Source organism: Amblyomma maculatum, chromosome 6 (genome assembly GCF_055883805.1).
Source record: "Amblyomma maculatum isolate TAMU_Amacu chromosome 6, ASM5588380v1, whole genome shotgun sequence".
Lineage (NCBI taxonomy): Eukaryota > Metazoa > Arthropoda > Arachnida > Ixodida > Ixodidae > Amblyomma > Amblyomma maculatum.
In genome coordinates this window covers 49,626,404-49,649,877 of record NC_139349.1, presented here as the reverse complement: position 1 = coordinate 49,649,877, position 23,474 = coordinate 49,626,404, and the positions used below count along the sequence as shown (strand labels likewise).

General features: G+C 42.1%; 1 protein-coding gene across 2 annotated transcripts; it reads left to right on the top strand.

Moving 5' to 3' along the window:
* Window positions 1-4,193: 4,193 nt before the first annotated feature.
* LOC146185704 (uncharacterized) lies at window positions 4,194-19,768 on the top strand. Of its 2 annotated transcripts, none has more exons than XM_084606628.1 (3): window positions 4,194-4,411; window positions 5,469-6,703; window positions 18,735-19,768. In XM_084606628.1, exons 2-3 carry the CDS (start codon window positions 5,511-5,513, stop codon window positions 19,654-19,656), a joined length of 2,115 nt encoding a protein of 704 aa, XP_084462754.1. In that variant the 5' UTR covers window positions 4,194-4,411; window positions 5,469-5,510; the 3' UTR covers window positions 19,657-19,768. The 2 variants fall into 2 exon arrangements, with proteins under 2 accessions (XP_084462754.1, XP_084462755.1); XM_084606629.1 differs by lacking the exon at window positions 4,194-4,411 and adding an exon at window positions 5,024-5,311.
* Window positions 19,769-23,474: the final 3,706 nt, after the last annotated feature.

The following is a 23,474-nucleotide window of genomic DNA, read 5'->3' as shown; positions in this document are numbered from 1 at the left end:
TTGGCTTAACAAAGCTCTCCTCACCTACATCTTTTCGGCAAGGCAATGCAAGTATTACCAGAAAGATGACAAACGCTAAAACAAACACTTAAGTGATCTTGTATGCAAATTAGCGCAACATTGAAAAGAAATTTACGTACATAAAAAAGCACCACTAAAATCTTCGCAAGGATATGAATGAAAACAATACACAACTGCCAAATTCGAGATTCATTTATTGTGACAAACTTTTGATAATGATCATGTGCAAGGTAATGTTAGACAAAAAAGGCTCACAAATGATTAAGTGAGAATGAAGCAATTTCTTGGTTTGTTATTGCAAATTTATTTAGCATTGAAGGCCAGGCATATACTCGTATGATAGCCTCTGGAAGCGGTATAGTATGGTAGTTCGTGGACATGTAGCACATATATATGTTTATATGTAACATTTTTAACATCAGAAAAAAAAAGTAAATTAAGAACAACAAAAATGTAACATTACTGTAATGATTCGGTGCTACCTGGTGATAGCAGGTAAGTGTTCCCTCTTGTAGTTGACGGTGCTCTCCATTCCACTCCATGGTCTCGGCAATTCAATTGCAGAAAAAAACCATGCCTGCTCATGTCTACCTAGCTAGCCGAACCAATGACAAATGGCATTTTCGCTTCACCTAATCTCAGGCAGCACCAAAATGTTACAGCAATGTTACATTTTTGTTCAATCGAACATTATTTTGATTTTATTAATATTTTTTTCTAGTGCTCTAGCAATATGTTACTTATAAAGGTTAGAAAAATGTTTCAGTTAATATTTAAACAACATAAAAACCTAGCATATATGCATGCAATATTATTGTTACATTTTTGAAAAAGATGGAGCACCCTAACTTGCACAAGGTGAAGAAGAAACTGGGCATAGGCAAAAATCAGACGTATGCGCTAAGGGACAAGGGCAACGTCATCACGAATATGGACAACATAGTCAAAGTACTAGCCGAGGAGTTCTATGCTGATCTCTACAGTAGCCAAGGTAGTCAGAACCGTAATGTGATTGACGGTAGGGAAAAACGGTCAGACGTTCCACCAGTGACAAAGGATGAGGTTAAGAAAGCAATAAAAACTATGAAAAGGGGCAAAGCAGCTGGAGAGGATCAGATAACTATAAATTTGTTGCAAAATAAGGGGGAAATCATGCTAGAAAAACTGGACACCCTGTATACGCAGTGCCTGCCATCGACGGTACCGGAATCATGGAAGAACACGAACATTATCCTCGTTCATAAGAAAGGGAATGCTAAGGACCTTAAAAATTACAGACCAATTAGCTTACTGTCTGTTACTTATAAGGTATTTACTAAGGTAATCGCTAATAGAATCAGGACAACCTTAAACTGCAATCAAGCAAAGGATCGAGCATGTTTTCGGAAATGGTACTCTACTATAGATCAAATCCATACCGTCAACCAGGTTATAGAAAAATGTTCGGAATATAATCGGCCCTTACACATAGCATTCATTGATTACGAAAAAGCATTTGACTCAGTAGAAATCTCGGCGGTGATGCAGGCATTGCGAAATCAGGGGGTAAAAGAGCCGTACGTGAAAGGGCTGGAAGATATATATAGAGGGTGCACAGCAACCATAGTTCTGCATAAAGAAAGTAACAAAATTCCCATAAAGAAAGGTGCTAGGCAAGGAGACACAATCTCCCCATTACTATTCACAGTTTGCTTAGAGGAAGTATTCAGAGACTTGGAATGGGAGCAGATTAGGGATAAGGGTAGATGGAGAATACCTCAGTAATCTGCGATCTGCTAAGTAATCTGCTAAGTAACTCAGGAGATGAACTACAAAGAATGATTGATGACCTAGAGAGAAAAAGTAGAAAGGTAGGCTTGAAAATCAATATGCAGAAGACTAAGGTAATGTTCAACAGCCTCGGGAAGGAACACCAGTTTATGTTAGGTAGCGAAGCACTGGAAGTAGTAAGCGAATATGTCTACTTAGGGCAGGTAGAAACCGCAGATCCGGACCATGAAAAGGAGATAACAAGAAGAATAAGATTGGGATGAAGCGCATTTGCCAAGCACTCACAGATTATGACTAGCAGCTTACCGGTATCGCTCGAGAGGAAAGTATACCACAGTTGCATCTTAACCTGTACTCACCTATGGGGCTGAAACGTGGAGGCTAACCAAGAGGGTTCTACTTAAGTTGAGGAAAACGCAGAGGGCTATGGAACATAAAATGCTAGGGGTAACATCAAGAGATAAGAAGCGTGCAGTGTGGGTCAGAGAAATAACTCAAGTTACTGACATTCTAGTGGAAATCAAGAAGAAGAAATGGGCATGGGCAGGACATGTAGTGTGAAGAGAGGATAACTGATGGTCGCTTAGGGTAACAAACTGGATTCCAAGAGAAGGAAAGCATAGCGGGGGCCGGCAGAAAGTTTGGTGGGCGGATGAGGTTAAGAAGTTCGCAGGGGTCAAGTGGATGCAGCTAGCACAGAACCGGGTTAATTGGAGAAATACGGGAGAGGCCTTCGCCCTGCAGTGGGTATAGTCAGGCTGATGATGACGATGAACTTGCACAAGCCTGTAGGCCCACCACTTGTGATGGCACGCAACTTGTACGCTTTGCAAAGCCTACAGTACAACTCCTACTCTCATCTATATGCAAAGAGCATAGAGTAAGCTTTTATATCCATTGCTATATTGGTTTCCCATATGAGTGATAGTGACTGTAATGGTTTGGTTTGTGGGGTTTAACGTCCCAAAGTGACATTATAGGGGAGGGCTCCAGAAATTTCGACCACCTGGGGTTCTTTAGCGTGCACTGACATCGCACAGCTCACAGGCACCTTGCTTTTCGCCTCCATTGAAAAGTCGCCGAAGCCGAGGCCGGGATTCGACCTGGTCCGGCCCATATCGATCCATGGGCACAATAGTCAACCACATACTATGGCTACAGTGCCTAGAATTATATACTATGGCGGAGTGGCTAATGGTCTACTAATGGATAACAAGCAAGCTTCCTAACAAAACACTAGTGCGCTATGCATGCACATATAGCAGGCATCATCTCAAAGTTTAGCAGAGTTCTATTTTTTCAAGCGGAGCGTAGATGGAAGAAGTCCATGCTCAGGCAGGGGGATCTATATATATATATTTGCCTGCATATATTATGGATGCGGAACAACCGAATCCCGGCCGCGGCGGCCACTTTTCGATGGAGGAGAAAAGCATAGCGCCCGTGTGCTGTGCGATGTCAGTGCACGTATTTAAAGAACACAAGGCGGTTATCAGAGGTTAGCGCACTCATTTTGCTTGGGATAGCACTGCTTTTTTTTTTTTTTTTTTTTTTTTTTTTTTTTTTTTTTCACGTCTGTTTTCCAGTTTTGGTGGAGCTTCGCATTGGAACCTGAGCAGTGTGGTTAATCCACGCGAATTACCGCATCGTAGCTGCAGACGTCGAGGTAACTGGGGCGAAAACAAGCAAGACCGAGAATGAATGTGACGATGACAAAGCAAGAAAGCAAACCTAAAAGAAAATCGGAAACCGGATGAGGTATATTTCTGACGACAGGCAGACTATAATCGAGGGACCTAATTTCCACATACATATATGCGTTGTTCGAATTTCATTTAACACCTGTTGTTTTTTGCAGGTCGTATAGGTTGTAACATATGGTCGTGGTATGTACAGTTTGCAACCTAAAACAGAATATATAGTCTCACCGCGTGTCTAACGCGTTTCGTTTCCAGGGGATCGCTCGGTCATTTTGCTATCCGGTCAGACCTCGTGGTCCAATTATATCCCTTCAGCTATTACAGTCTATTACAGTTATAGTATAGTTAAATTGCCTTAAACAGTTACGGAGCCAATTTATTTAGAAGAGCGAGTTGGCGGCTTTTGCACGGTATACTGCATATGGTTCCATATCACCGTCAATTTCTTGATGTTTTCATTCTCCAGCGCCGCATATGCTGAGGCCAACGGACCAAGTATTGCCGACCATTGCTCCCTCACCAACTCTTCCCTTACTCACTACCCCTAACCTCCATATGTTTCAGTTAACAAAGTTTATCGATTAATTTAACACATTTTGTCCTCGTCGTCGTTGACCTTCTTTCGTCGCCGACAAAAAGAAATTCGAAATCCGCGCCATGACGTCATAATTTTTTTTTTTTTTACTTTCTCGGTTGTCATTTTGCGCGCAGTGTTTTTGTTCATTTGAAACGCTGGGAATGGGACGTTACGTAGGTTTAAAATCCGGCCAATCCGGCTCTGTAACTAACTAGCACGGTAGCGGCTCGTGTGCCGAGCTTGTGGCGCGCATAAGTAGCCACCATAGCATAGGCAAAGGTGGGACTTTTGTTGACATTGTTGACACAATGACATGTGTCGAGAGGTGCTGCACTGATACACTGTGAGTATAACATTCTTGCCTTGTTACGAGCGTAATGCAAATAATATATAACCTAGTCGACGCCGCCGCCAACGCCTGTCGTTGTCGCTGGTGCATACCGCACGGAGTGGGGCTCAGCGACAGAGAGGCGCGTTTTCAGCGTTGCTCTGTTACCGCCGCCTCGTCATTCGGTCAAGGGGAGTGCAATCACCATTTTTAACACTGAACAGCATGAAGTACGATAAAACACTGATGAACTTTCTTGTAACACATCGTATTTTAAAGGGTCACAGCACTGCGATGCCGACTTGCATTGCAATCAGTGACTTTCTCCTGTTCCTTTCGGAAATTAACAATATCTAACCAAGCTAACCTTTTTTTTTTCTTTTATTACCTTTCCAAACTTTTACTGAATTATCTCGATGCACTCATATATACACGGATCAGACGAAGTGAGCGCGTGCAGGCAGCCAGGCACCATGGTTCTTCTCCCAAACCGGACTAGGAAAAAAAAAACTTCACACGCAATAATAATAAAAAAAAGAAAGCCAGAACGGAAGTTGAGCACCCCAAAGCCCTCTGCGATTGGCTGCCCCGCGAGCTGCTTTCGGGCGACACGCGAAATTTTCTAAAAACCCAGAAACCGAGCGACAGTGACGAGCGGCAATGCTTCGGCGGCCCTGAGCCCGCGTGCGGCATGTCGCCGCCTCATGCGGTTAGCGCTCGATCGAATGTATATGCACGTGCAGATGTATTCAGGCAGGCATGCAAGGAGAGTTAAAATTAAGGTCACCGCCTCGTGGACAGTCTCCTCCCCCCCCCTCAAAATTCCTTGGCTAAAATGCACATAGGACTGCGAGACGTTGCGACCACATTACTGTAAAACCGAATTGCTGCAAGGAAATAACACAGACTAAAATAGTAAGCATTTGCTCTGTCTGTATTACTGTTCGTTTTGAGCCGCGCGTTTGTCAAATAATGCATCAATTAAGAGAGTAATTGATGCGCCTCTTGTAACCTAATTAAAGTAACCTTAATTCTCATACTCCGGCATATATTTTACTTGCCTTCTTTCCAGAAAAAGAGTAGGCCCAAGAAAAAGTTCGGCGACGAATACAATATGGACGGCCAGCATTGGAGAGAAAAGTTGTCCAAGTTGGACCTTGTGCGCGAGTGCTCAGCTCCAACATCAGCAGACTGCTGTTGGTTGTGTGATGACCTGGAAAGCTGGAACTGTGTGCTGAATGCATTTCACCTTGACCTCACTCAATTTCAAGTCGGAAAACTGCAACTGGGCACACTTCCTGGAGACGGGTCATCTGATGTGGAGGAACGGGATATTCCATACAATGCACATTTCTTCGTGGTGTGGCTGCCAAAAAAACATAGTTGTGTTGAAACGATCACTATTACGGAAGATCCACATTTTCATATCACTGAAGTTCCTGATAGCATCAGTCAATGTGCTTCAAACCTGCGTCACATCTCCATAGTTGGAATCCCATCCTTTGAGTGTGCTTGGCTTCTTGACGCCCTTAGTCCTATACAGCAGCTGGAAGTCATTGAGCTTAGAGATGTCGTAGTGAGTGACTGCTTAGCTTCACAGCTGGCTTATACTCTCTCAGCAAACCCCGTTTCAGTCAGGAGAATAAATGTGTCGAAAGCCACAATTGAATGCAGCACTTTTGACATTCTTATGAGGGGCATTTCAAAATGTGAAAGACTGAAAGAGCTTATGTTTAAAGCCAATTTAAATCCAGCAGGATTGAGAAACTTCACAAAGTGGCTGAAATCTGCAAAGACTTTGGAAATATTGCATCTGGAAGAAGAACTTCAGAGTGATGATAGCACCATGGAATTTGATCCCGAGAGAAACAGTGAAGAAATATGGTGCACTATTGGCAGCCTTCTCAGGGAAAATGGATCACTCAGTGAGCTGCGCTGCCAAGCATATACCAGAGGCTGCGCAGAGTTTCTCAGGGCCCTTAAAACCAACTGCACACTGAAAAGCCTGACAATCGTCAGCTCCATCTATGATCGTATGTATATTGACTGCCTTATTGGTGCTGTGCTAAATTCAGTGTTGTCTACAAACCAAGCCCTTCGTTCACTGTCCTTTGAAGGCTGCCATATTGACAGCAGTGCTGTTGAACTCATATCTGAGGGACTTCAGCAAAACACAACTCTTGAATTCCTTGATGTTTCTCAGTCGTGTGCGGGTCCTAGAGTTCGACATCTCATCAATGTTCTAGGCCTTAATAGTTCGCTGCGTTCATTGAACATTGACTTTAGTGAGGCACCGCCGACTGAGAGGTAAGTGATTTTATAATGCCTGCATGTTAAATACAGTTTTATTACTGTGCAAACAAATCTTGGGGGAAAAGCAGGGGAAGGAAAATTGTTGGAAAGGTGCACAGCGCAAGCAGGAAACGTCAGGTTTTACTGAAGTGCAAAAGGCTCTATATATTTTTTATACTGGGAAACAGACCTTTGCATAATGTGTATAAAAATGTGGCTGAATAAGTAGGCTTTTCCACACAAGAAATATAAATGCCTTAAAGCTTAAAAAAAATTTACCAAAATCTTAATGTTTCAGGAAAAAAAAAAAAACAGAAAGAAAAAGAAAAAAAGAACAAGAAAAGTCTGAGAAGCTAAAATATGGGAGTAAAAGTTCACGTCAAGTAATTCCAGAATGTACAAAATATGCTAAATTGTCTCTCTTTCCAGTTGTGCGAATTGGGGATGGCTACCTATAGGTTTCTTTCTTCAGTGGTAGTTCTAATTGGTGTTAGAAAAATATTTTCCCACAAAGTACTTTTTCAGACAAGTTTTTGTGATTTATATCAAGGTGCAGCTAAATTAGTGAGCTTTTTTTTTAAAAGAATTTTGAATGCCTAAACTTAACACATAAAAGAGAAAAAAGATGGCAAATAGAAAATTTTATAAAGACGGACATAAAGAAAGTTGAAAATGCTTGACTATGGCTGTCAAAAGCCATAAATAAAAAAAGTTCTAGAATACACAAAATTCTAGAATACATTGTCTCTCTAATTTTGAGGCAGAAAAAAAAAAGCATTGACGGGCTTTTTTACAACTTTTTGTGTGTGTATGTGTGTGTGTGTAGGAGAGATAAGAATGCCTTCCTGAACATACAGTGTTAAGCAGTTGAGGACAACAGCCAATTAAGGAACACAAGAGCTCTGTATAAGACAATCAAAGATATCAAAGGAAGCTTCTGTGCTAAGCTGGGCGTGATAAAGGACAAATGAGGCAAGGACCTCACTGAAGCCTCAGAGATAAAGAAGAGGTGGCAGGAATACACAGAACTGTACAAGAAGGACCCGGATGTGCAAACCCAACATAGGACGGTTGTGATTACTGATCTCGAGCCGGGCATCCTGAAGAGTGAAGTTGAATGGGCCTTAGCCAGCCTTGCTAAGAACAAAGCTAGCGGAATTGATGGTATTCCAGCTGAGTTGCTTCAAAACCTCAACCACGACGCTGTTAACACACTGCATACATTATGTCAAAAGATTTGGACAACCCTGCAGTGGCCACAGGATTGGAGGAGGTCAGTTTACATCCCCATTCCAAAGAAAGGCAGTGCCAAAGATTGTTCCAACTACCGCACGATCGCGCTTATTTCACATGCTAGCAAGGTGATGTTAAAAATCCTGCAAGGTAGGCTGCAGCAGTATGTGGATCGGGAGCTTCCGGACGTGCAAGCTGGGTTTCGCAAGGGCAGAGGAACTAGAGACCAAATTGCCAACCTTCGCTGGATCATGGAAAAAGCAAGAGAGTTCCAGAAACCCATTTACTTCTGCTTTATTGATTATGCGAAAGCGTTCGACTGCGTAGATCACAGCAGATTGTGGCAAGCTCTCCAAGAGATGGGAGTTCCAATTCACCTCATCTGTCTCCTCAGGAACCTTTATGAAGGGCAAGAGGCCACAGTCAGAACTGGGCATGGTCTTACTGATTGGTTTCCGATTGAGAAAGGGGTGAGGCAAGGCTGCATACTGTCGCCCTGCCTATTTAACCTATATGCAGAGTGCATCATGAGGAAGGCCGGTCTGGACGAGTCTTCAGCTGGAGTGAAGATCGCTGGAAAACGCATCAACAACCTTAGATATGCGGATGATACCACTTTAATGGCAGAAAGTGAAGTGGAACTCAAGAGACTTCTGATGTGCGTACAAGAAGAGAGTGAGAAGTTTGGGCTTAAACTGAACATTAAAAAGACGAAGATCATGGTGTCTTGCCCTATCAAGTCCTGGAGCATCAATGGACAAGAAGTGGAAGCTGTGACAGATTTTCTGTTCTTGGGCGCCAAGATTACCTCGGAAGGAGACTGCAGTCATGAAATTAGGAGACGCCTGCTTCTGGGAAAGAGAGCAATGGTTAGCCTTGACCGCCTAGTAAAGAGCAGAGACATTAGTCTGCCAACCAAGATCCGTATGACCCGTGCTATGGTCTTTCCAGTTGTGATGTATGGATGCGAGAGTTGGACTGTGAAAAAGGCTGACCGCCGAAGAATTGACGCGTTTGAATTGTGGTGCTGGCGAAGACTCTTAAGAGTTCCTTGGACTGCCAGAAGATCAAATCAGTCGATAGTGTCGACCATAAACCCTGACTGCTCATTGGAGGGTCAAATTCTAAAGTTAAAGCTCAGCTACTTTGGTCATCTGATGAGAAGAGAGGAGTCGCTGGAGAAAGATTTGATGTTGGGAAAGGTTGAGGGTCGCCGGAGAAGGGGTAGGCAGCGAACGCAATGGTTAGATGGCATTCTCGAGGCATTGCAGATGAAGCTATGTGATGTTAAGAAGATAGTGAGAGACCGGAAAGCGTGGCGTGACATGGCCCATAGGGTCACGAAGAGTCGGACACGACTGAACGCCTGAACTGAACTGAACTGTGTGTGTGTGTTGTGTGTTATATCTGTGACAGGTGTTTATGCCACTTATAAGAAATTCTGACTAGCATTCAGACAAATTTACTTATTGTTTACTGCAAGAAACAGCAATTCGGACCTGGATTTGCTTCTGTTTGATTGCGGTGTTTTGGCATCTGAATATTCTGCACCTCATGGAGCAGGTCTTGTGCAGAGGGCAGTTGAGGACTGCGAGATTGTTTGGCACCATCAAGATTGAGAAGCCAAAATATTCGTTTAGACATATTTATTTTTGTTTTCACAAATATCTTGTATCAATTGGCACAAAAAAATAATATAAAGTCCAGGTAAGTCAGAGGCAGTAGGAACGCTTTCTGATCCAGCTCAATCTGAGTGCTGTGCACGCACCATCGTTCAGATGCACACCAGGTTCCTGTCTCAGCGAAAGCTCAAGAAGCATCTGCACTGACAGCAGGATATTTTTACCATAGTTTGCGGAAGCCCATTCAAATAGAGGTAAAGCAGTGGGAACATATAGCAATCGTGCATATTCTGCAGAGAGAGCTGAAACTGAAAATTTGGTGATGTATACGGCCAGTCGTGAAGGGTGCAACTTGTTGCGCACCTTAATTACTCTCGTAGATGAAGTTGGAGCTTTTAAAGTTGTCTTGTGACTCTTACCTACTGGTATCAAAAAATATCCAGAGCTGAAGCCGACTAAATGGCACGGTTGACGCTGGTGACTTTGTGACCTGATGCAGATTTGACACTCTGGGTTGCTTGCTGAATCGCTACCACACCCCAGTTTAAAATCTCCCGTATGTCACCACCTGCTGAGAAAAAACGCAAACCAGATCAGAACTATTTTTTAAGATGTCATGCTACGCTTCTAGATAGTGATGTATACTGAAATTTGAACTTGCCAGCGCATGAGAAATCATACTACATTTTTGCAACATGGCCTATGGGATGGTCCCGAAAGGGTAAATGCAGCTGTCAAAATACTTTGTTAGGCGAGTTGGTAAACATCCATAACTAATTTAAACAGCGCGAACAAAAAGACACAGGACTAGATAAAAGGAAGCCACAGTACTGTGGCTTCCTTTTATCTAGTCCTGTGTCTTGTTCGCTCTGTTTAAATTAATAATTAATGCAGCTGTATGCTCGGTGCATATTAATAATAGATTGAGCACATAATCATACCGTGGAATGGTTTCAAGTTATAGTTATACACAATACACACAAGCAGTGTGCTGCTCTGTTTTGCTTGCTTTATTCTTGGCAATTGAAATAATCTGTACCTGAAATGTAACCATATTTGGCACAAGGTAGAATGAGAGGAAGAAGATGGATACACAGCGTGAAAGAGAACTGAACAAACGTTGAGAGGAAGTTTAATTAGCAAGCCAAGCCGACGTTTCGACGAGGGGACTTTTCTTCCTCTGGCCCAGATAAAGTCAAGTCCCCTTGTTGAAACGTTGGCTTCGCTTGCAAACTGAAGCTTCCCCTCAATCCGTGCTCATATTTTTAATTGCGTATTTTAGGCTAAGCTCTTATATTTTCAAATAACCCCATCATAAATTCATCGGTAAGGCAGTAAATAAACAAGAAGAAAGTGCAAACCATTATACTGTTATCACGTTTACAAAGCCCTACTCTATGCAGCAATTTTTCTTTTAGATGCTGAGCACTCATGAAAATAAAAGTTAAAGCTGGCGTGCATATTTGCATTACGCTTCCCACATACAGTTGAAACCACTTGTAATGACCACAGTTATACCTAAGGAGGTTATAAAAAGGCTGCTGGAGTGGAAGTCGCCTATACCAGCCAGTGGGCTCAGGTGAAGCCTACGGTGGCCATTTTGAGGGGACAAGAAACAGCCTGCCAAGCATTTTGGAACGCTGCTCGCAGTTGTTGCCAGCGTTTTTCAAGCGTTAAAAAGTTCTAATACAATACTGCAGGCTGTCAGGCGAGCCATACTGAATGTGTCCAAAAGGAACCATTTGGATTTTTAAAAACCTAGACGACATCCGAGTACTGGAGTGTTTTTAGCTCTACTCAGTGTCAAACCTTTTTGTCAAGCCATAGCAACGCAAGTGTTATATAGTTGTATAACTTATGTCGAGCATAATAGCACTGGATTAACTGTAGGTCTTAGTTAACCATAATTGATTGACTACCATCCAACTTCGGAATTTTTGCGACATCATAGAGCCATATTCCTTTGGATAGCTTATGCTGAGTGTAATTGCACGGGGCTAACTGCACATTTTGATTAATTAGTGCTAATTAGTTACCGTGTGCTATGCGATGTCAGTGCACGTTAAAGAACTCTAGGTGGTCGAAATTTCCGGAGTCCTCCACTACGGCGTCTCATAGCCTGAGTCGCTTTGGGACGTTAAAGCCCACAAACCAAACCAAACCAGCTAATTAGTTAATTGTGACTAAAATTAAATTTATGCTATACCAAGTCATATATCGTTGCGTAGCTTATATTGAGTACAGTTGCACTACAATAAGGTCTCATGAACTTCTGATGATTAGTAATTATGATTAAAATGAAACTTTATGCTACAACTTCAGATCATATATTGTTGAAATGGTCTCGACAAATAGAATTCGAAATCAAACGCAAACAATGCAAAAGCCATGTAAAACAGAGCTAATGCTAGTCTAGCTCATTTCATTTTTATTTTAGCGGCTCCACTATGTAGCTTTATCGATCGGGACCGGGCCTATAACTTGAGGATTAGCATGTGAATACCTTTGCCAAGGCCCACAGCGGCTGGATTTATATGCTTCCTCTAAAGCTAGAAATATACCTAGCCCCAACCTAAAGTAGAAAATAATATGCACAGCAATCTGCATTTCTTCGTTTTCTTTAATGCACTCTCTTGAGATGTAGAAACGAACAGTGATGTAACTTTTAAAAATAAAAGTAAGTCAAAGCATCAGAAATAACAATGCTCGCAACAAACCTGCGTAACTATTGTATTCAGTATTTTGAAAAAAAAAAAGAAAAAGCAGGAGGTAAATCATAGATTCTGATGCTTCACAGAATAAACACATACATACTATAAATAATAAACCCAGTCATCACACTGATACAGGCACCTTTATTAAGCTTAAAAGCTTGCATAGCATGCATAATACAGCTGTAAACTGGCTCTGAAATTAGTGAACACACCGATTAATGTGCACTATTTTATGATGCATATATATATGCCCACATTGCGCTCTATGATTCGCTGACAGCATGCAGTTTTAAGCTGAAAACGAGCGTCGTTTGTTGTCTGCGTTATCATCAATTGTAGGCATATTGTTGCAGTTTAATTTACAATTTGCACATCAGCGTCCTAAAGAGAATGCAGTTGGTCAGACTGCAGCTTCCGACATTTTTTAATACACTAATTTAACACTCCTCAGGGTCCTACTCAATTCGAAGTGTTGATGTCACTGTAATGTAATAAATTCCCTATACAACTGTCTAGTTATGTGCATGCAATTCTGTAATTCTTTCCATTAGCGATTGGCTCCATAGACAGCGTGGGATTGAGTGGAATGGTTCTGACGCCATTTGGGACATATTTCTTAGTTTCTCTCTTAGAATTGTTTTTGGATTGTGTTATCACTTTTTGCTGGTAAATAATTGCGTGACCCCACCTTTTGACGCTCAGCTAAAGTAATTTGGTAAATATAAAAAATGCAAGGCATCATTGCATCCTATTGATAGCCTATATCCCCTCTACAATTTCTAGAACTGAATTAATTTAAATTCAAGCAATTCTAATAAAATTTTCAGGTTTTCTTGCCTGACCGTATAGGACTTCCAACAATTTGTTGATCCGGTGGTACACGTACGGCCAAAATAATATGGCAATATATATAATGAACCGTGGACAACCTAATTTTTAATAATTAATATAGAACACATGTTTCTAGTTTATAAATCTAAGGAGCTACAAGATATTTTTCGGGTCCTTCAGAGTAGCGCATGAAGTTAGCAAAATATTCCATTTTGGAAATCCTGAAGAAGCAAGAATTTGAGAGCTTTACGATGAATTTTAAATAGGGATAAAGAAAATGAGTTTAACTTCGTAGTTCATTCACATTATTTCTAAGCTTGTTTGCATGGGAAAAACAACCAGGTAAAGCAGTTCGCGAAACACCAGATTTTTAACCATTTTGTTTCCCAAAGCCTTTATTACTTAGCACCTAGCCGCACATTCTGAATAGGGCTAAAATGACCCAATATGTCACTTTGAAGAGAATGTGTGGCAGACTGAGTTTTTCTATGATATACAAGAGCATGAAAATTTTCAGACAAATGCAAAACAGTTAAACGTGTTACATATATTACGTTTGATATGGAGCGAACCTTCGGCACTGCGTCGTTTCTGCCCCTCCCAAGATGGCTGATGCTGGTTTTGCTTTCTGGACACCACTTACACTTCAGCAGTTTTTTTGTAACCTCCTTGGTTATGACGAACACTCGCTTATTATGAACGAGGGTGACGCTTATGAGGGCGGTGACATAACATCTCAGGTACGATGAACAGCCACGGCCGATCTCGAAGGAGAGCGCGCTTCTCTTCTCTTACGGCCTCTCCAAGGGGTGTGCACGAAAAAGAAAGTGTCGAAACCCAGGTCACTATTCCCATGCAGTATTGTAAATGCGTTATCTCCCCCACCTTCGAGTCCCCGCACTTTTAGAATCCCTTTCTCCTTCTCCCACTGCGGACAACCCCTCTTGACGACGCACCCCTCCTCACGCCTTGGAACATTGGAGAGGGTTGGGAGAGGGTGGGCGGGAGGAGAAGGAGGGAGGGTAAGGAGGGCGTGCTACTCTTTTTTGCTTTTTGTTAGTTGGTTAGTTTGTTTCCGGCCATGCGGCCGTAGAGCGCCCGCGGAGGAGAGGCGGGAGCGCCCATTCTTGCGGCTGTATGATGGCCTGGTGTCCATGTCAGTCAAGAAAGTGGCAGCTAATTTTCAAAAAGCGCTTTAATCCAATATTCAAGGAATGTGAATCGTCAAATATGCGATTCGTATATAATTGTCATTTCCTAAGATACACAGTTTTGTTCCCAAGCAAAAGTGTTCACAAAGCGAGTTGTCTGTAATTTTAAAGCGCGAAGAAAAGCAAAGAAAAAAAATAGAAAGACCCTACTAAGAACGCATTTGTTTTTCCCGAAAAGAGCCAGATCTGGGCACCGAATTAGGTGAAGTTCAGCTGCTATTTTTAGTTTGCTCAAAGATCTTCAAAGCTGTCACTTATAGCCTTCCATTGTGTTGCTGTGGATAAAAAAATAAAACTGCATTTTGCTTTCTTTCCGCCAAGGTGCATTTGGCTCTTTTCGAATCAAAAAAGAAACCTCTTAATTGGTTTCAAGATAGCTTCTATTCATTGCAGCGGACAGTGCCGCTAAGATTAGACAAAAACCTTGAGCTTTGCTATTTTGTTTTGTATCCAGTTGCACACTCTCTTAAAAAAAAAAAAAAACATGTTGAACTTTGACACGCCAGGAGGCTTATTAGACACCTGTAGTAGCCGTATGACATGTTCACGTATCTTCTGTTACAGTGTTCACACGCCATGGACCGCCACTACTTATATACACTTAGTCGGTTAACAACCACCAGCTGCTGTTTTCGACATAGAAAAAAATGTTGTCAAAATCAAAGGCTTTGCTGTTTCTTAAGCATAGAAATTATTTGTACAACACTCGAAGAAAGAATGGGGAAGAAAAGGCCATTTTCCTCCTTTTCGCATAACCCAGTTGCGCCCTTCACAAAAAGAAGGAAACGCGCACAAGCTCGTCGCCAAGACACCCGCTAAAAACCATTAACTTCTGTGGGGGGCGGTAGGGCGCTGACCCCTGCTTTCCGGCTTTTTCGACTGCCGACAAGAAGGGTGGGGTGAGAGGGGATTGTGAGCAAGGGGAGCCGACACACGGGGAAACACACGCGTGGCACTTACTTCACGGGATTTCGGCACTGCGGGGAGATGGCCCATTGCCTCGGACACGCGGAAACCGCCACACGGGGAAGCGTGCTACACCCCTCTCCAATGGGGGTCTGTTTCCACCTCCCGCCGTGCCACGGTGGGGTTGCCACCGCCCCACTGCTGCGCCTCTGCTACCACCATTCACACGCAAGGGAAACGTGCGCTCGCTCTTCGCTCCGCCTGCATCAGTTGCAACCCACAAGTTCTGACATTTCACACCTTATGGTTTACACTAAGACGCCGTACTAAGATTTATCTTGCAGTAGTAATAAAATACAGTCAATAATCCACGCACGCGCGCCTTCGCCAGGGCGGCCGAATGAAGCTTCGGGTACGCTTACCTCAACACTTTTGCCCCTAAATTTTGTACCAAAATAAATGTACCAGGCTATGCAGTGTGCCTTTGAAAGCTGTAAGTAGGCGCAGGGTGACCTGACGCGAGTGCATGGCAAACTGATGGGTGGAGATTTTGTCAACCGCTGTCGTTTTCGTTCAGAGCAAAAGAGGACCGGCGAAAATTCATGGCGCGTCTCAGATTCAGAGTAAGGAACAAAACTTTACACATATATAGTTAAAATTTCAGTTGTCTAGTGGAGTGGGTTGTTCTAGCTTTGTTCAAAACATATCAGTCAGTTGAAAGACCGAAGATTAGTCTCGCGACTGACGCACATGTATGATAGACCTAGTCTGTTTAATACATAGATAAACAACAACTTTTAATCAAGGGAGTAGGCATAAACAGCTAAGCATAATTGAAAAGAACGACAAACACTAAAAAAAAAAAAAAAAATGGTCCTTCAAAGTTACACATTGTCCTGCATATTCATCAATTCATCAAAATGCGACCTGCGGCTAGAAAATTCAGTCTCAAAATCTTCCTGCACGGCTTGTGCACATAAGGAGTTGGCCTCTCGTTCCTGTCTGTCACTTTCTTGGCATAATTAATTGACAAGAAGGATTCTAAGAAATTTTTTAAATATCAAAGAAGTGGACATTATAACATGGCTGTTGTCAATTGCTTCCGGGCAACTCGGTGGTGAATTCTCAAGTCCTGATTGAATCAGGATCCTTAGTACTTCGAGAACATTTGTGTGTAGTACGTGCACGACAGCTTTTTCAAAAAAAAGAAACAAAGCTTGTCCAGCAGGACAACAAGCTCTGGTTTCGGATAATGCCGTCCATTAGAATATTGTCCTCGCAGAAGAGTGTACATGGGACTGTTTCTTTCACTAGTTTCAAGAAGAATAGCTCAAGCGTCACACTCAAAGTTACTTAACGATATATCCAGCGACGTAAGGTAAACCGGAATATGGGACAGTGGGTAACAAGATGACAGGAGATGCCATCACTTCTTTCAGTTCCTTAGTTACTGATTGCGGCACACCAGAAATGACTTTTCTTGGCATCGACGCAAGGTGCCTTGATTTTGCTGCCAGATGAAACTTCCGTCTTGACAAGGTAGTCAAGTGCCGCTAGCTGTTACTGCCCTCGCATCTAGCGTGTCGTTCCCTTCCGCACATTAGCCTTACTTTCCCGAAGAGAGCCTCAGTGGGGTCGCTATAGGGCTTGAAATGTGTCTTCAGTGAGAGTAACCTTCCTTAACGCTCTAGAAGTTTCTTGCATACTTTCGATAGCAGGTGAACCCATTTGTAAGCCACTGCATCGAGTATCACCTGTGTCATTTATCGGCCTCATTTTCCCTCTTGCAGCGCAAGTGGTGTCATGAATATCAAACCATTTTTGATTGTTTTCATAATAATCTTAATATCATGCAAAATTTCAAAAAACAATGTTTATTTGCAAAATTAAAATAATGTTTATAATAAAAGACATTTGCTAATATATGAATTATAATAACATTTAAAATTCAACCCTACAACGTTTACTTTGACTGTTATACTAATACTTTATATCATGCAAGCATTTTGTAATTTACATTACATTTTTATAAGATTATTTTCATCTTCAGTGCTACATGGATGGTTTCGCACCTAGCGCTGAAAGAGGGTTTTGCTGAGCAGACGAGTTGCTGTCATGTTAGCCTTGAAAAAGCTTCGATGTGATCACTGCTCATTTAGTTTTTTTTTTTTTAATTCCTATTCTTGTACAGGCTTGGGAAAAATTCTGATTAAAATGTACAAAAGTAGCTACCATGCTGCAATGTATGTCATATGCTTGTCGAACGTTTGCTGAGCGGCAGTGTTTTTTATATGAAGACTCCGTTCACGTGTGTAGTACGCTTACGACATGCCGCTGCAGCATCTACGTTTTGTATTCTTTCATTTCGGCGCTGCACTCACCACAGAACCCGCGAGCGACAGTGCGAAACCAGGCGAAGCCCACCTGTCGCCGCTGAAGCAGACGCGGAGCGAACAGTGAGCAGGTCATGCCCCTTGGAGTGGTGGAGATCGTAACTCAAGGAGAAACGTTCTCATTGCTCCCACGGCGATTGAGAAGGCCGTAAAAAAGAGCGCGCGCTCTCCCTCGAGACAGGCCGTGGAACAGCTGAAAAATGCTCACTTCCGACTAGTGTAACCACAAAAAAGTATTTCCCAGCTTGCGTGACGCCCCAAAAAAGCAGCAAAAAAATGGGGCATTCAAGCTTTTTGGCCAAGCATTGTCAGGAGACAGTGTCAAGCATTGCATGCACATGTACTATCAACCTTGAGTTGAAGTAGAAGCATCGTGGGTATGAGGCAAGGTCAGCTTTAAAAGCAAATTTTCTGCATGTATACATAGTCAGTGATCAGCCAATCTAAAAATTTTGAATACTAGATAAGCAGTATACGTCTAGCCAGTTGGATTGTCCTAATCGGTTGGAATGGATTGAGCAGGTAACTCATGCTTAACCTATTTTCCAACTCCAGTGCAGCTGTGTTTTGGAGGCAGTGTAGTCTTCTCTATATTGCTTGTTTCAAATCTCTGCTTTTGCGTCACCTGTAGCCGTCTGTAGAAAGGCTGTTAGATTCTTTTTTCATTTTGTTTTCTTTTTTGTCACAACAGGAAGTTAACAGTCTACAGTGATCGATTCCACATGATTTTTTTGAAAGCTAGAAAAAGATATACCAAGAATTTCTTGATCAGTGCCTGCACCCATGTTTAAAAGCTAAAAGCACTTCATTGCCTATTGTCCAGGCAGCGTTTCTTTGTATTGGAGGGTGCACTACAGAGTGCAACAAAATATAATAAAACAAGACAAGCCACCCCCCATTGACACCTAGTATGATTGACATGGGCTATACCAGTCATCAGGTGAGGGTAATTCTGCTGCTAAACTGTCTCAGGGATTGGTCCAGCCAAAAGCAGGTTCTTGAAGCACCAGAATTGTAACAGAGCCATCTTGCCACTTCTGCGATGCTCCACGCACATTATCATTCAAATTTATTGCTTGTGTAAATAAGCCCCTTGCTCAATATTTTTTCACTGTCTACTCATAAATGTCTTACAGGCGAGCACTGTCCATGGAAGTGGCTAGAAACCGGTGGCATGGCCGCGTGCTGGTTCCCTGGAGTGATGTGGATGTTGAAGGACTTGTTGCCTCTGTGTCGGATCTGTCGCTTTGTCCCGCTGAGCTTCATCTGCGTGCTGGCTTACTTTCCGAGGCATCTCTCTCAGCTCTCTGCAGTGCACTGGCTTCTGGAGGCTGTGTGAGAGACTTAGTAGTCTACCTGAAGGATGCCACTATTTCACAAGTGAAAACTCTGCACCAAATGCTTCAGGAAAATAAGTCTCTCAGATCTCTTACACTGTACGATTGCGACACCCAGCCAGGCTTGTCTGTAATGGCATCACAGGGCCTTATCATGAATGAATTTGTGACAGATCTGGCCATAGTATGCCATGAAATGAGCACCATGAGTGCAGAACTGCTCGGGTTGCTGCTTGAGACAAATGAGAGTCTTCATAAGTTGGTCTTGAAGTGCGATTCTAGACTGGAACCACAGTGCCTTGATCCCATATTGGAAGGACTAATTCAGAACAATTTTATCATTGAGGCAGATGTTGGCTGCACAAATCCCTTAGTAAGGGCAGCTGTCAAACGAAATGTGTTGTGCCTTCACCGTGCTGCCCGTTTTGTTCTAAGGCGAAATGTTGGGAAATGCTGTGCTGAAGCGTTTGAGCTCCTCGAGTCAAAAGCATCCTTAATTTCATGCCTGAAATCAACCTCTGGGATGACTGAAGCAGAGGCAAAAGCTGCTGTGGGGGCAGCACAGAATTTCCTACAGAGCAATTATCTTTTCATTAACCGAATAGTCGCTCACAAAGTGGAATGCTATGCAGGAAACGGTACTCAAATAGACAGGCTCAATTTTGAGTGCTGGCTTGCTATCGCAAAATATTTGAGAGTCTCTGATGTAATTCAGACATGAGAATACTGGATACAGTGTAGTGGCAGCCTTCCATTTTTGCTGATACCTGTGTTTTATTTTTATTATTTTTTATTTTTTCTCCTTTTGCTAATAAATACGAGTGCGTCCTTTTGATGGAGTGCTGTTATTTACGTTCAGTTCTGTTTCTTGTTTGCAATTTGGTAACGTTGAGTAAACACAATCGTTTTCTTTGTGGTATTGGCTTACAGCAGTGCCACTTAATTTTTTTTTGTCTGTACTACAAAGACTACTTATGGTCTGCACACCGCACACACACTCTTTCCTTGGTCACTTAGTTAAGGAAAACGGCACAGATGATAGCGTTTTGAATAAAAAACATTGAGAGGAATGAGTGATGTCTGGAGTTAGTAAGTAGCCAAAAAAGGTGGGAGGTTTTGGGGAGAAATGGGGGGGGATTGTTAGTGATTCGAGCACGCATGGAGGGGAAGAGAGAGAGATAAGAAGTACCGGGCAGCCTGCTTTGCACAGCATATCATACTAACGGAGGGAATCATTTTATAATTTATGGTTCTTTGCTGAATTTTCGACACAGAACTTGAAAAAGTGAACTTGGTGCCGTGCTAGTGTGTATTGCAGTATCTGACATTAAACAGCTCAAAAGTGAAACAAAGCATCAGCACTTCATGTGACATTTGTTAAATTGCTATCTTATAGTAATCTTGACATTGAGGGCATAGCTTTTCTGAACAGCCTTGACAGGCTGGTGCTGCGAAAACTTTGTAGCAGTAAACAGATGTTAATATTATTTTTGAAGATATATGCACTTTAGACACACTTTACTCAAGAAGCACTAGTGTCAATCAAGTGAGGATATACAAATTATAATGATGATTTCTGCTGCACAAGTGAATGAAATAAAAATTAACAGAAATAACTTCTGGCAGGCAACCTGTGCGGCCCCATAGCTATCTAATAATAATATCGCATGAATATCGAGAGTTTGCTCAGTCAGTGACTTAATAGGATGTGAACTGGCGAGAATGGACCCCTTGCAAAAATTGTTAAGTAGGCTTTCCCACGCTGCTTCTTTCCCCAAACATGGCTTCACTGGCCGCCAGAAAAACGGCGATATAGATCTGAAATCGCATGTTGCTTCTACACAGATGCATGTAGTGGTAATAGAGCAATTATGCGAATATGTTCTGATGCATAAATGATATGAATTATGGCCATAATATAATGTTTCAATACATTTCTGTTCCACCATTAGAGGGGAATGCAGCATAGAGGTGAAGCTGACTTAACATTTACGAAAGGGGTCTATTGGTGCATGCACAGGATACATGATCAGTTCCAGCCTTTGTTGTTTTTGTTGTTCTCATAAAAATGGCACATACCTACTAGGGGAATTGGCCACAACCAGGCAGTGATTTTAGTTGAGATTTCATTTTGCAGAACTGGGATTAGAAATTTGAGAATATCTAGTTCACTGACAGTGATGGTTGAGGGTTGTAGATGGGCTTGCTGAAATAGTGTGACTATGTTTTTATTTTCTCCGTTACATGTTTTAGAATACACGTCGGTGATTCTTATCATAGCTCGCTGCTAAATTGTTGAAACGATGGCAGAGAAATGTTTCGACCATCACTTACAAAAATAAAAAATGGTTGCCTGCCATGTTTTTTCGTGCAGTTTCTATGCATTCTAGTGCGAGGGGTCTCAGATTTTTTTAAATACTGGCAAGTGTCGATCTAAGGCGCCTGTGTATCGGGAAAAGTTGTGTGCATTAGTGGTTACCGTAGTCGTAGACAGTGCATGACCTTGGAATTGCATTGTATTTCGACAAGTGACAGTTACATTAATTGCAGGTTTAAAAGTCTGGCTGTGGCCACGTATGGAGAAGTGACTTCATGATTTCATGCTGCTCGAGAAATATCCGATGATGTGCTCGTCAACATAAACGCAACTGTCACCTGTTTGCGGCAGGACAGGTTTTTGCTTATTTCTTGTTTTTCTTTGCAAAGTCTGCATTTGCAGCATCAGAACATGGTGACAGTCAGGACTTCGTGCACACGGACCACTTTCTTGACTAGGGTGTTGAGAAAACTGTCTCGCTCCTTTTTCAAGGCTTGAACATAGTGCGCAAAAAACATAGTGGCAAAAATGGACAGCGCTAATGCAATGCTGTTCTAAAATACCAATGAAAGAAACTCGTAAAGTGTTAGAATAATAATATTTCCTAATAATGTATTTTCCCTGAAAAGTGTGCATATTAGGCACATGAAATTAGTTTCGATGGTGTGCTGTACTTGGCCAATAAGAGAGAAGTTCATCTGTAATTTGAGGCAGACTTTACAATGATGTGCTTTTCTGGCCATTTTTTGCAATTTATAGGAAGATGATATGCAATGTTTGTAAAACTAAACTAAACAGATGCTTGATGGCTAAAGTTTGGCAATGTTCTTTAAATGTAGTAATTGCCATAGCAAGTTAATTTTTATAGCCTTATACCTTTACAATGTGCCATTGCTTTCAAGTGTATTTGGTTTCCATTGCTGCTTGGGTCCAGAAAATTGTCAAATGAAAAATGCATAGGTGAATAGTTCTTGTAGAGTTCTGAACCACCATCAAAAGTTGGGTCCAGAAAATTGTGAAATGAAAAATGCACAGGTGAATAGTTCTTGTAGAGCACTGAACCACCATCAAAAGTTTGACATGAAAGAAGGTTGTGCCAGTGATAATCACGCTGTATTGTTGTGATCCTTGCATTTTACAAGGTTTATCATGCATACTTTTTAACAAATGTGTGTGATAAAATGACGAGATGCAGTGCAATTTCTGCGTAATGCCGCCTGATGCATTCTGCCTTGTTTTTGAAGTGGTGTGCGTGCTGTAAACATTGAGTTACTCCAATATTTCAGAGGTGCGTTGTTTTTTGTGCAAAACTGACAAGAATAGAACAACGGGGCAACCTCTCGTTTACTGATATACTTTTGACGAGCGTGCAATGTCGCTTGTCGATTCAGAGCATACAACATACTGTAAAACTGGTTAAGATGTTTAGAGCTTGACATGCTGGCGGCAGTTTCATGTCACCTTGACCACGAGGGAAAATAAACAATGACTTGAAAGAGCGGCAGACTTCTATATTTGGTTTTCACACCACTGCGCACGTGGACAAGCTGCGGCGACACAACATGAGGTAGGTTTTAAAAGGAGAGTAAACACGATTTGTCATGTGCTCACAATTTAACTAGTTTTCGGGTGATGAATGGTGAAAGCAGCAAAACTGGTGATGAAGAGCAGACCACACTGCCGTTCTAAATGCGTATGGCCATTCCTATGTCCATGCTGTTGTGCCCTTAGAGCATATGCCTTGGAGGATGGCACGTGCCCACAAGGGAGATTTGCCCTACATTTAAGTAACAAAAATAGATAGGAGACTGCATAAAATAAAGGAAAAATAAATCTATAATGGTGTAGACAAAGAGCCCTACTGATAAAAATATGAACAGGTTAATTTTGAACTGCCAAGAAATGGAATGAGAGGGAGCAGAAGTGGTACATCGAGAGTTGGATACAAATCAAGAAAAAAGGAAGCAGATCCCCTGTAAACGAGGCCCTTAAGTCAGTGGCATCGACCAATCTTCGCAGCACCACAGTTGATCTGATTAAGGTATGGTGAACCTAGTTTTATCTTCCACACTCTGTTCTACGAGAAGAATCAGTCGATGCCATTCACTGCAGGGGTCAATTGTGAGGCAGAAGCTGCTTTTTTCTCAAGTTGTGTCTGACAATGTTAGGGAAACCTTACTGTGGCATTAATCAATTTGTGAATAGTGTAGTGAACTGCCACG

Coding starts and splice junctions, on each gene's coding strand:
- LOC146185704 (XM_084606628.1), top strand. CDS start 5,511: ATGGACGGCCAGCATTGGAGAGAAAAGTTGTCCAAGTTGGACCTTGTG. Junction 6,704..18,734: donor GAGGCACCGCCGACTGAGAG/GTAAGTGATTTT, acceptor AATGTCTTACAG/GCGAGCACTGTCCATGGAAG.